General features: G+C 35.5%; 1 protein-coding gene across 1 annotated transcript in view; it reads left to right on the forward strand.

The window, feature by feature from the left end:
* The first annotated feature begins 2,159 nt into the window (after positions 1-2,159).
* The window catches only part of LOC103597632 (parafibromin-like), a 44,219-nt gene continuing 32,114 nt past the window's right edge, over positions 2,160-14,264 (forward strand). Inside the window, exons 1-3 of the mRNA XM_008581496.1 lie at positions 2,160-2,381; positions 10,243-10,278; positions 10,583-10,670. Of these exons, the coding sequence (XP_008579718.1) occupies positions 2,306-2,381; positions 10,243-10,278; positions 10,583-10,670 (200 nt within the window). The 5' untranslated portion in view covers positions 2,160-2,305. The remainder of the gene's footprint in view (positions 2,382-10,242; positions 10,279-10,582; positions 10,671-14,264) is intronic.

Here is a 14,264-nt window from a genome sequence, read left to right on the forward strand (position 1 = left end):
GTAGGTTGAGGTCTTACCAGCTAGCTCTAGTTTATGAAAAATAATACTAGGTCTTGATTGACCTAATCTAGTACACATGTTTTGACTTAGTCTAGTACATATACCAGAAAGGAGTGATCGGGTCATCAAGCAAAGATCCTTTACTGGACAAACAGAAAACACCCAATATTGGCATTTAAAGAGATCAAGATTTGAACTTATTCAAAAGTAGACCAAAAAGTCCTAAGGATCATAATTTTTAAGATTTTTTTCGTATTACTTATATATGCTTGCAGCCTTTTGCCTGACCCACGTTATAAAAACCATACTCTCTTTGTTCATATATTATAGATGTGTTTCAGTAGTTAGTTGGATTAGTTTTGATTTGGGTAGTTCTCTTTGTGTGCACATAATACTGTATTCTGGTGATTTTGAACTTAGTTCATTCTGTTCCAAAAGAAGAAGGGCTTTCATTTGGATCCAAACAGCTTTATAGTCAAATGTAGACAGAAGGTATCTGCATATGTATGAGCTCATTGTTATTCTTCCTGTGTTTTTAAAATGTTTTCTCTCTGTTTGTACTTAGACCACACCCTAATGAGTCAGTATTTACATACTAAAATCGATAAGTAATATGATTAAAGTTAACTCTTGTTATTTTATTATATAATGTCTAGTTGATTCCTCTTTCTGCAAGAACTTGGGAAAAGAGGCTAATATTCCTTTAATTTGACTCCTATTTAATGATTATTCCTTGGCTCTGATTCTTTAAAATCTAGATTCAGTTCAGTTCAGCCAACATTGTTTGTACTATGTTCCTACTTATGCTCTCAGCACTGGGATTATGAAGAAGAATAGAAAGTTATTTTCCCCAGCATGAATTTACAGACAAATAGGAGAAAATTTCACTACGTTATAATGATGTTAATTATTTAATTTGCTCTCCACTGTAATTATGATTCACTTTTTTTTTTTTTTTACATTTAATGTTTTCCTTGAATATAATTTACTTGCAGAAAGATGACCTTATCATAAGTGGGCTTGATAAATTTTCTTAAACTGAATATGTCTGTGAAACCAGCATCCAGAATGATTGTTTTAGATACAACAATATATAACTAAATGCATAATAGTGAGAATATTGGAAAAGGATATTTTGCTGTCCTCAGGTGCTTTTGTGTGTGAGTGTGTATGTTGTTACTTCAGGGAGTTTTTGCTATTTGTTGCTGTGACTACTCTTTCTTTTAATAAGGGATGGTTTCTGTGACATTCTAACTGAATGCTAGAATACCACTGTACTGAATGAAGTGAAAGCATTTTCTCTGTTGGTGTTAATTTTTGCAGTCATTTATTTAAAAAGAAAAAAATGCAGTGGGATAGCCTGCTATTCCAGATGATTTTACCATGTAAAATTTCAAATTTTGAAGAGAATATGGTATAATTAAAATAAACATTAACAGTATTTCTTTGGAAATGTTTCTTGTGATGCTTATACTGGTTTTTATTATTATGGGTTCATGTAACTCCTCTGATATTTGTCATACTTCATTCTGTTGAGTACAACTAGAGTAAAATCTTTATGAATTCATAGTTGTTATGGAATTTACATTTGTAGCTTTCTGTGAAGAGAAATGTGTTATGAAAAATTAATGTGAATATGATTGAAACTATTGCACTAGAAACAGACTTTTTAAGTATCAAACATTTCAGAGGCATCTATTCCTGAGTATGTAATTGATATACTTCAAGATTTAGCATATTTCCTTGTACATATTACATGCTCAGTAATTGAAATTTGTTATTTAGATTTTAAGATATTATCCGGTTTTAACTCAAATGTAACAAATCCTCCCAATGTGAATTTTACTGAATATTTTGAAGGCATTTAATTATTTGTGTGTGTGTTTTTAATCACCTCAAAGTAACATTGTTTACATCTTTCTAACATGAGGATCTGTATCATTTATTCATTTTGAGACTGTAGGAAAAAAGGTTGACTTGATTTTGAAAGGTAATAACATTTGAGAATGTTAAAATTGTCAGCAATTAAACAAATAAGAAATATTACATGCTTATAGTAACTACTCTGCAGTAACAATTTAAATTTATTTTCCACTAAAGGTCTGTATTACTGTCTCATGACTAATAACATAAATAAGGAGAGGGTTTTAAAAAAAAACAAAAAACAAAAAAACCCTCAGGATCTTAGCACGTTTGATGGGGTAACTGATTGAATGAAAGAAGCTGGATGAGAAACAGAGATATGAGATTTCTTTGCAGTAAAGTGTTTAATTATTATGTACAGGAACTTTAACGTCATATATTGATGTTTATTCTTTTAAAGGAGGGTGCATCTGCCCGTAAGACTCAGACTCCTGCAGCACAGCCAGTACCTAGACCAGGTAAAAATATAAGACTTGGGTTTTTGTTTTTTCCAAATGATCATAACAGTGAAAGTTGTTTGATATGTATAATGCTTTTAAGAAATTGAAATTTTACTTAAAATACATTGAAAGGTCATTTTTCTTCAAATAGACTGTCAATATTGCTTAAGCAGATGTCTAAACTGATAATATGAATTAAATGCTTGCTAACCTTTGGTTAGCATCATTAATAAATCTTTATATTCGTAGCAGAAAAACATAAAGAAATTAAAATGAAAAGCATGTTGAATTATTTATTTTCCTGTAGTGCATTTAAACAGCCTAACTGGATTTTGTAGTATTCTTTACCATAATAATATTTTCCCCAATTTTATTCAAAGGTCATTGATAAAATAGGTTATATAACACTATGATTTTTAATAATGAAGTTATGCCGTAAGGATGTTTACTTGAATAAATAGGTATAGTTGAAGATTTGAAAATTAAGAAAATGTGTTTTATTTTTTAGAAAATGTTTTAAAAGGCTATTTATGTGTAAAGTTCCATATTAGTACGTGTAGGTGTGAATTTTCTTCCGACAGAAGCACAGAATTATAATTTTAGTAGACTTATGTGCAGCTTTGATGCTTAAAATTTCAGATATATGTGTTATTGAGCACATAAAGTTGTGTAATCATTTTTTAAAAATATATGTTAAGCAAAGGCAGTATTGAAGTTGTTTTATAAAGATTTTCCCCCCCTTCCTGGTACCTAAAAAGATTAATTTTTGTAGATACATGTAGATACCAACACTATATTTATTTTAGGTGTTTGGGGATGGTTTGTTTTATTTTTACCTTTAGTGTAATTTCAGTGCTAGGCTATATCACCTGTCTTTTTTTTTTTTTTTTTTAACCTCATCACTGCTGTTGAAAGTGACTAGGAAGAAAATGAAAAGGGTTGGAAAGACACAGTTAAGAATTTAACTGGGGCGGCCCGGTGGCACTGCTACAGTGTGCCGCTTGGGAGTGTGGTGGCGCTCCCGCCGAGGGTTCGGATCCCACATACAGACCGGTTCCCGCTCACTGGCTGAGCGAGGTGTGGGAGCAACACCGAGGGTTGCTATCCCGTTGCCGGTCCCGGTCCGGTACGGGCGCGACACTGAGGGTTGCGATCCATTGCCGGACACGAAAAAAGACAAAAAGGAAAAAAAAAAAATAGAATTTAACTGGATGATCTTCCTCATAAATTTGGCAGTATTAATGGTGCAGCTTTGGTTATCTTTTCATTCATAGTATGCTTAAAATTATGTAGGTTATAAATATTAAACATCCATGGAAGCACTTCAGAAGTGTGGTATTAAGATTACATGGAGCTTATATTGGGATGATTTTGCCAGCAATTTCACTATGTCCTGGGTCCATACTCCCCTTTGATGTAGCTACTATTTCTTTTTTTTCTTTTTTTAGTTACAGTAGTTTTGTTTGAAATCTTTGTCATTCCTGTTTTTGAGGAGGAGTGGAGAAGGGTGTGCTCCATCAGCTGTGTTATACTTGAAGCAGATTGGATGTAATTTGTTTCAAATGTCAGGACTGTTTTTAAGTAGAGATGACCATATCAAAAGCCATTGTGAGAGCATAAGGAAGAACAATTAAATTTAACAAATATTATTTGAATGCTTCCCATATACTAGGCTCTTGGCCAGAAGCTAGAAGAAGCTAAAGGAGCTTTTTTCAAGAAGGAAGAAAAAAGTGAAGGAAATAGGGATGGGCAGATGGGATTGAGTCCAAAGAATACTACCTATGAAGTATAGGAATGTCGTGGAGGAAATTGAGTCACAGATACAGAATTGTTTTGTTTTTCTTTGTAAGGGAGGGATGGAACGTTCTGTTTGGTCAGTCTAAAGAAAATCACATGAGAAATTCAAAAATGGAATAAAAGGGGAGAAACCACCACCTGAGGATTCTAACCCAGTTTTGTTTCCTGTGATGTAAAACTGTCTCTATTTCACCTTTTCTCAAAATCAGTATAGAAAGGAAAGGGATGGAGGGAGGCACTGATATCTAAACAAACCATTTTGTTCATGTGTGCCTTGTGATAAAATGAAGTTAATGGGGCTGGATTCTACTGGCCAGTTAAGTGATCTCAGGGAAGATCTGTATGTAAAGTAAGGGGTTCTGAGTATTTTCATCTCTTACTGTCCTGTCATACTTTTTCAATTGCTCTACCAAGGTACACGGGGGTTAAACTGATGGAAATTATTCTGAACAACTGTCTTGTAATATCTCTTGTATTCTGATGCCCATCCATGTGAATTTTTCTCTTTCTTCTTCCACTTAGCTGCTTGGCACCCATAGGTTCACAATTCTTACCCACCATTCTAAATGAAATTAAGTTTTTAGCTCTCATTTGGCAAAAGACTGGTTTGAGTGGATGGGTAGCAATTTGAAGTTTTTATTCGCCCTGATTAGTGTTATGTATTTTTATTTTGCTGCAGAAATGTTAAATGTATTTGCTTATGGGGTGCAGCCCAGTTTTGGAGAGATATTATTGTTTAATATTTGACATGTTCCACCTGCATTATCTTTTTTTTTTTTCCTGTCCTTTTTGAGACCGGCCACACCGCGCTCAGCCAGTGAGCGCTGTGAGCACACCGGTCATCCCTATATAGGATCCGAACCCGCAGCGGGAGCGCTGCTGTGCTCCCAGCGCCGCACTCTCCTGAGTGCACCACGGGCTCGGCCCGCATTATCTTTTTAAAATCTGAAAAAATATGAATGCCCAAAACATACCTGGCAATGTAATATGATAGATGAGGGATTATAGAATCATATTGTTACTTGTTGGGGAGAATTTGGATCATTTAGAAATGGGGGGCTGTACCACCTATTCTCTCCTTGAGTGAGACACCTCAAGGATGGAGTTCCATTTCTGAGCATTTTAAGTTTTTCATCATCAAATATTTATTTAGTACTATTGTGCCAGCATGTCCCTGGGTAAATTTAACATTTTAAAGTGTTTACAATTAAACAGTTTAAACCTCTAAAAATTCCCAGCATCTAAAAATTCCTTTAGGGAATATAACTAACAAGAAGCACATGTTTTTCTATGGATTCAGAAATACAAGCGTTTGATAAACCATAGTTCATTTCCTTTTTATAGGCAGATTATCTCTTGCATTTATTTCTGTCTTTTTTTTTTTTTTTTGTCTTTTTGTCTTTTTCCGTGTCCGGCAACATATCGCAAGCCTCAGTGTTGCCCCCGCACCCGACCGGGGACCGGCAACGGGATCGCAACCCTCGGCGTTGCTCCCGCGCCTCGCTCAGCCAGTGAGCGCGAACTGGTCTGTATGTGGGATCCGAACCCTTGGGCGGGAGCGCCGCCGCGCTTCACAAGCGGCGCACTATCCAGTGCGCCACCGGGCCGGCCCTATTTCTGTCTTTTTTATGCATACACAATACATACGTTACTTTTCCAGCTTTAATTCTTTACTTCTAATTCATAGATCTTCTGAGATGGGTAGGTGGCCTATGATGCTAGTTTATCTGCTTAATATGGCTCATGTGAGATTGAGAGTTAGCCCCTGTATATTATATACAAATTTCTTATGCTATTCAGTCATCCCATTTATAACTTAGGTGATGGTTGGAGTATCACACTCGTTCCACAGTTTATAATCTATGCTAATGATTTCCAAATTTGTATCTCCAATTCAGACATTTCTTCTTACCTCTGGTGTCTTACATTAATTGTCTGTGTAACATTTGGATATGACATAGGCATGTTTAAAGCAAATTAAAAAAAATTTTTTCCCTGATATTTTTCTCGAGATCTCTTACTCTACACTCTTCTGCTTCTTCATAAGTGGCACCACCAAAAACTTTTATTACTTAAGCCAAAATTTTAGGAGTTATTCTTCATCACATTTTCTTATTCCCTTCCTTATTTTAAATGTCAGTGGGTTCTGTCAAATTTACCTTTTCTATATCCCCAATTCATCTATTTCTTTTTATCTTCACTACCTGCATCAAGTCAGTACCATCATCATTTCTCTTCACCTGTGTATCTTAAAGTGTGGTCTGCAGGCCATATCAGTCTGTGACCTTTTTTATTTCTGGTTCCTAGTAAGGTACATATAGAAATTGAGGGTAAAATATTGTCATAGCATCTCAGTGCATGATCATCTTTCTGGTAATTCATTGTTACTGTATTTTATTCAGTTGGCCTTGGATTGGAATTTTTTAGAAAACCCAACAAAAAACAACTCATCCTTAAGCACCTGTAGTTTGAGTAGCACCATTGTAGACTTTTGCAATAGTCCTGAGTTTTCTGCTTTCGTGCTTGTACCCCTTTTGAATTCCTTGTCTAAATCTGTTGTTTTTCCCTTAAAGAAGGTATGACATGAAAATCAAATCATGTCATTTTTCTGGCTGAAAAGTTATAGGACTTTCTGGTGGCTGTTAAATATAAGCTTAACATTGCATGAAAGGACCTGTATGAATTGGTCTCTGCATATTTTTTTGATCTTCGTCTCCTGCCATTCTTCCTTTCTATGTGGTCTACACATTTGCCTTGTTTCAGTTCCATAAGCAAAGCAGTTTCTTTCTGCCTTTGACATCTGCCCGCAGTTCTCCCTCTTGTCTGCACCGTCTCCCACTTGCTCTGTGCCAGCTAGCTTCTTTCCATCCTTCCCGTTTCAGCTTAAATGCCACTTTCTTTGAAAGGCTTTTTCTAAGCGTTCTATCTAAAGGACACTTTTCTGCCAGTATACACTCCTTTTGTTCCTTAATATGTGTTATACATATAAATATATATTCGTTCATATAGGTGTTTGTATATTTGTTTATGGTATGGCTCCCCTGCTCTACTGAAAGCTTTTCAAGGTCAGGGTTTACTTCTGTTTTATTTGCTATTTAAGAAGAACTTAGCAGAGTGACTTGTACATAGGCCCTGAATAGACATTTCTTAAAGTGAAGAATATAATCATATTTGAAAATAAACAAAGCAACAATAATACTTTTTCTTATGGCTTTTTCTCAGCTTTCAAATTGGCAATCGGTGCATTTGCTTAAGTAGTGGCAGTGGTAGTAGAAGCAGCAGCAGTTAGCATCAGCTGTAGCTACAGGGTTCAGTGTATGGTAAATATATGCCAAGACCTGGCTAAGGACTCAGCATGCATGATAGTTTTTAAAATTCTCACAGCAATATCAAGATGTAGATACTGTTATCTCTGTTTTACTGTTAAGGAAACTGGAGGCTGAACAAAATTAATCAGCTTGCCAGGGTGATTTGCCTAGGGAGTGGCAAAATGGAGATACAGACTTAAATCATCTTTACAGACCTTTGCTGTTGATCATTCTGCCATACAGACCCCTTGTGTTACTCTGCCTCCCCTCCTTAAAATCAGGCTCATCATTAGCATGTTCATTGCAGTGTCCCCACCTTGGACCTTAATGTATTAGGGAACCTGTTTATATTCTGTGTAGTTAGTTTTTGCTAAACCTCTAAACTTTGTTTTTAATGAAGGTGTGTACTTTTATATTTTGCCTTTTTCTTGCATAGAGACTTTTCAGCCTTGATTTTAGTGTTTCCCTAAATTTCTGAGCCCATTTGTGGGTTCCCTTAACAAATCAGTGGTATTTCAGTTACAGATTTCTTTTTTTTGTTGTTGTTCCTTTTAATCATTCTCATAGCAACTCCTGTCTCCTGTTTATCTATTCATGTCTCTTAGTATCCAATCATCCCTTTGTTCTCCAATAAATATCAAGTATTTGCTGAAACTGTATTATATTTCAGATGACACTGTTTAGCTAATCGGATGTATCCATGAACTCCTATTTCTTTTTTTTTTTCCTTTTTGTCTTTTTTCGTGACCGGCAACGGGATCGCAACCCTCAGTGTTGCGCCCGCACCATGCTCAGCCAGTGAGTGGACCGGTCTCTGCATGGGATCCGAACCCTCTGCGGGAGCACCACCGCGCTCCCAAGCACCGCACTCAACCGAGTGCGCCACCAGGCTGGCCCATGAACTCCTATTTCTAAAAATGATTTAAGAACGATTTGATATTTTTTTTCAACAAGGGGAAAGATGAGAAAACTATAGTAAATATGTGTGTGTGTGAGCTTGTATTTGTGTATATAGTTTTCTGCTTTATGTGGCTAGAAAGATCATACTGCTGAATTCTATAATATATAACTTTGTCACAATGAAATAGCTCTACAAAGAATTAGTTAAAATGTAGCATTTTGCTGTCTTTAAAATGGAACATATTTCAAAAATGTATGTGCTGTCTGATTCTCTTTAAAGGTGGTATCTGTTTCTGAAAACTGACGTTAAATTAAAATTTTAAATCTTCTAATTTTTATTTATTTTTGTGGTTAAAAAACAAAACCCCAGCACAGCCTGTGGTACATGAAAGGCAGTTGATAAATTTGTATTGTATGGATAAATACTGAAAATTGAACTTGTAGCATTTTTAATGCTAAAATGTATTCATCCTGAATTAGGTTATTATTACCATTATGCCAAAAAATATTTCTGTGCATTCATTATAAAGTCCATTGTATATACTCATAATAAAAAGATACGAATATTTGTGTTTTTGTAACATCAGTTATTAATAGTATGGTCATTTGCAGGTAATATAGACCTTCACGTATACTTGATTTACTGCATTTAATGCTCTCTTCCTCTCCTAATATAAAGCAAAAAACAAATTTTAAAAGGCAAAACAATAAAAAAAGGTAATATTTTAGGTATTAGCTTCCAGTAACACTTTTCTCTTCCTTCTAAAATTGCTTCCTCCCACTTCTTCCATCAGTGTCATATACTGTTATAGTACTTTGTTTTTACATTTATTACAGTGGTAATCAGTTTATTATGAAATTATTTTCTTCTTTTGCTAGACCTGAATATCCATGAATGTAGATACTGAGTGCCTGGCAATGTAATATACAGTAGCTCCCCTTACCTGTGGGGGGTATATTCTAAGACCCCTAGTAGATGCCTGAAACTGCAGACAGTAACTAACCTGATTGCCGTCAGTGAGAACAAGTTTCTGTTCATGTCCTTCATCCACAAGTGTAATGCCTTTTCCATCTTATCATGCATTTATCATGCGCAGTGGCCCTGACTTTCAGTTTGAGGTGTGACAGCAAAACTATCAGAAATTTCTTTTTCCTTCTTCACAGTTTCATGGATAGAAGATTCATTCTTACCAAAGATCTTAGCAGCCTCAACATTGTTTTTTCTTTTTTACAAGTCCAGAACTTTCACCTTTTTTCTTAAAGGAAACATTTTATGGCTTCTCTTTGACATATCTGAATCATCAGCTTCACTTCTCTTGGGCTTTGGGATCATTATTGAGTAAAATAAGGGTTACATGAACACAGGCACTGTGCCGTTGCTACAGTTGATCTGAGAACCAAGATGTACTCAGTGACTGACTGACTAACTGGTGAGAAGTGGATGCAGTGTGAATAAACTGGACAAAGGGATCGATTCACAACCTAGGCAAAATGCGGAGTGGAGGCAGCAGGAGATTTCATCACGGCTGCAACGTTAAACTTATGAATTGATTATTTCTGGAGTTTTCCATTTAATATTTTTGGACCACAGTTGACCATGGGTAACTGAAACAGTGGGAAGTGAAACCATAGGTAAAGGAGAGGGGACCTACTGTATATCCACTTCCCTTGTGACTGTAGGTTGTTGAACAGTGCTAAGTCATTTAAATAGTTTTGTGAAGCAGAGAAGTAATAATATCGTTTGAGAAGATAGCAGCACTTTTTAAATTTTACAACTGAGTTGTAGGTGAATACAAATAATTTTTAGGCCTTATTTGTAGGTTTGGAAATAAGAATATTGTTTTTATAACAATTGTGATTTTCCTCCCTTACAGTTTCTCAAGCAAGGCCACCCCCAAATCAGAAGAAAGGTGAGGTTGTGCATGATTTTAAACCTAACTTTAAGAACTAGAGTGAGTGAACAAGATTGCAGAATCAGGGCTGATATTATGCTTTGTGCAGCTGTATCAAATGTTTGTGCTTGGTATCCTGATTAGTCAGTACGTAAGTCACACTGATTATTAAATATTTTTAATGTCACCACTGTCTTAAAATATTTTTTAGCTCAAAAGAAAGTTATAACTCTACCAACTTTTAACATTTAGTAGGGAAAATAAGCATATTTCCTTTTAATATTAATAAATATTCACTACCTTTAAAATTTTGTCTTTATAGGATCTCGAACGCCCATTATCATAATTCCTGCAGCTACCACCTCTTTAATAACCATGCTTAATGCGAAAGACCTTCTACAGGACCTGAAGTAAGCAATTTGTTAAACTGTTCTTTTCATAAGACACTGAAATATCATTGAGAAGTAGTAGTTACTGATTCTTTATTATTTATTTGGAAAAAACAAAATTTCACTTTCAGAGCTATAATCTTTACAGATAGTCTGAAGTATAATTTTTAAGTGGTTTACATGTTTCCTAGCAGCATTTCTCTTTATATTAATGAGTATGAGTAGGCATTCCACAATTAACATTATGACTATTTTTTGAATCTTTATAGTCTTTTACAGAAGAAAAATGGCAATGTTAATATTGTTTTAAATAATTTTTAGTAGTTATGCATTAGCAAGGTTTAAAATGAACCATGATTAAGTGATTTTAGAATGCTGTCAAGTTTATTAGACCCAGCATGGCAAACCATGAATTTTTCTCAATAGATTAATTTTCAGTCAGCTGATTATTAAAATGGGTAAATATTTCACGTATTCAGTTAAGCATTGCTGGGTGATGTAGGGTTTTAAGATAGTTCCTGATGTCAGAATGCTTTTTTTCCAATAGAGAAAAGAAAATAATTATAATTATAGAAATTGTAATCAAAATTATAATAGTAATATTATAATTGTAATAAATATAATCAAGAAAATGTAAATCAAAATTATAATATATAATGTTTTGGGGGATAAGAGAGGTGGTGGTGTGAGCACTGAGTGGAGAGAAGGGGGTTCGTATATTCTGCTATAACAGTTTTGTAGCACTTGGTACTTTCTTAGGGTATTTCTTATAGTATTTCGTATTAAATTGGAGTTGTTATATTGTCCAATTGTGTTATGTACCTGCTGATTTAATCTTGGTGTTTGTTGTAAATTGGAATGTTGCTCACTAATCTTAACGTGGCTTTATTTGAAGAAATCCTGGATTGAAGGCATGCTCTTCCAGGGTGATTTTGTGGTTGCTTTTGCCAGGTGCTCCAAGAATATCCCAAGCCTTAAGTTGGTTTTTGTGTTAAATTCTCAACTTGAGGATTTTTGGTGCAGCAAACTGGTATAATCAGACCGAAGTGGCAGTGGGATTGGCTTTTGGCTAACAAATTGGGGAGCCCTTTTTCTTCCTCTGCTCCAGAGCTAGATCAAGATGGATAAACACCTCCTTGACACTTGATTGGAAGTAAATTTTTTCCTCCTACTTCATCCTTTCATTGCTTGTGTGGTTCTTCTATGGTTCCAATTTTAGCTCCTTTGTGTCTCTCCTTTGTGTGGGTGATAAAAACCAAGTCTTGAGAACGCCTACACTGCAATACCAGTGGGCTTGATTGGTTGTCAGTTTTTTCTTCATTTGTAGCTCATGACTGTTTCCCTTCTAGCTCAACTATGCATTTCCGGTTTATGTTGCATTCTAGCATTTCTAGGTGTTTAAAGTGGGAGGGTTTTGTACTATCTGGCATACTGCATGATTAAAACTAGATGTTTATAAGTATATTTAATATAGTAAGTCTGCCGGGGCCGGCCCGGTGGCGCACTGCTACAGTGCGCCGCTTGGGAAGTGCAGCGGCGCTCCCGCTGAGGGTTCGGATCCCACATACAGACCGGCCGCTCACTGGCTGAGTGAGGAGCAGGGGCAACACCGAGGGTTGCGATCCCGTTGCCGGTCCCGGTCCGGTACGGGCGCGACACTGAGGGTTGTGATCCATTGCCGGTCACGAAAAAAGACAAAAAGACAAAAAAAAAAAAAATATATATATATATATATATATATATATATATAGTAAGTCTGCCAAATGTACATTAATCTGTTAAAGCAACAATAGATTTCTCAATTCATGTTTCTTAATTGTTTGAGTTGTACCTGAGGAGAATTAAAAATGCAGAATATTTCATAAAGTATTTTCTTAGTTGGCTGTACATAGGTTGGGTGTGGGATACACTTAACATGAGAAGTAGGTTTTAATTTTTATCTAATCAGTCATGCTGATGCCTCAGCTATGAGACAGATTAAGATGAATGTAGCCATAATTCTCATATGGGGAGATTGCTGTGTATATTGACTTTGTTTATTCAACAAACATTTGTAAAGCAATAACTAAAAAACAAACTGCTACCACAAGCCCAGCCTTGTAGGAAATCACATGATAGTGGTTAGGATAGTGTGTTAGGAGTCATAAATTACAACTGATGAGAAATAAAATTTCTTCTAGAACTTAGTGTAATACCCAGTTTAATGCCTTATTGTTCAAAGTACAGTGAAAAATATGTCCTTTGACAGTTTACATCCTGATAGGTTCAAAATCAAAATTAGACCTCAACAATTATCAGCCATTGAAAGCTTTACCTAGCTCCTCTCCCAAATAATGTGGTGTTAGGGAGAACATACATAATAGTGATTTTTTTGTAATCTAAACAAATGCTTGAAATTTATTTTCTTTTACAATTTGAGACCTAAAAAGGATGTAAAATACTCGTAGCTTAAACCCATTCTTTTTGGATGAAATTACTGAGAGAAAAAGCCTTAAAGGCTATTTTAGCCTTTCATTTTTAACTCTGCTTGTTATAGAGCAGAAAATAAAACCAAGTCTCTTGATGACCCATTTAGTAGCCTTACCCTTTGAACAGTGGAGACATTCAGATTAAGAAATTGGGTTTATTCTGACATTGTGTGATACAATCAAGAACAAAACAAAACTCTTCTACAAAGTTCAAGCGCTAAGTTTAGTGTTAGAATAATTATAATATTTTATAATGTAAATGGTCTAATGTTGAACATGTCTTGTTAAATATTTTTAGTGGTAACTAGCTGTATTAGTCCATTTTTGTGTTGCTCTAACAGAATACCTTAAAGGAAAGAGGTTTATTTGGCTTACGGTTCTGGGACAGCTCCATCTGGTGGGGGCCTCAGGCTGCTTCTGCTCACAGTGGAAAATGGCAGGCAGCAGGCAGACGGCGGGTACAAGCGGATCACATGGTGAGAGGAAGCAAGAGAGAGGGAGGTGCCAGGGTCTTTTAAACGACCAGCATTAATCCATTCCTGAGGGATCTGCCCCCATGACTCAAACTGCTCCCAGCACTGCCACATTGGGGATCAGATTTCCACGTGAGTTTTGGGGGGACAGTAACATCCAAACTATCACTAGGAAAATACTTTTATTCATCAGTATAATTAATATCCAAAAGAAGAATGTGAATGCTCTGGCTTCTTTCTCACTAAAGTTATGATGACAATTCTTTAAGAAAGAAAATTAAAGCAACTTCACCTCTAAAAGGAAAATCATACCAGTTTTAAATAACATGACTGATTGAAAACAAGCAAAATAAGTTGCACTACTTGCTGATTTCACGTTTTACTAAAATGCAGAATTGAGTTTTAAGTGCCTCAAACTTAAATAACTTTCTTTGTAAAATCTAAGTATCCTGACACATAAAATCATACATTGTTTTGTTCTTGTTTTTAGTACTTTAAAATGACAATTTTCAATGAACCTTTTTCCATAAGGAATTTTTTTTTTCCTTAATTTTATTTTGTCGATATACAATGAGGTTGATTATTGTGGCCCATTACCGAAACCCCCCTCCCTCATCCCTCTGCTCCCTCCCACCCGACAATGTCCTTTCTGTTTGCTTGTCGTATCAACTTCA

Source organism: Galeopterus variegatus, unplaced genomic scaffold (genome assembly GCF_000696425.1).
Source record: "Galeopterus variegatus unplaced genomic scaffold, G_variegatus-3.0.2 Scaffold2372, whole genome shotgun sequence".
NCBI classification, from domain to species: domain Eukaryota; kingdom Metazoa; phylum Chordata; class Mammalia; order Dermoptera; family Cynocephalidae; genus Galeopterus; species Galeopterus variegatus.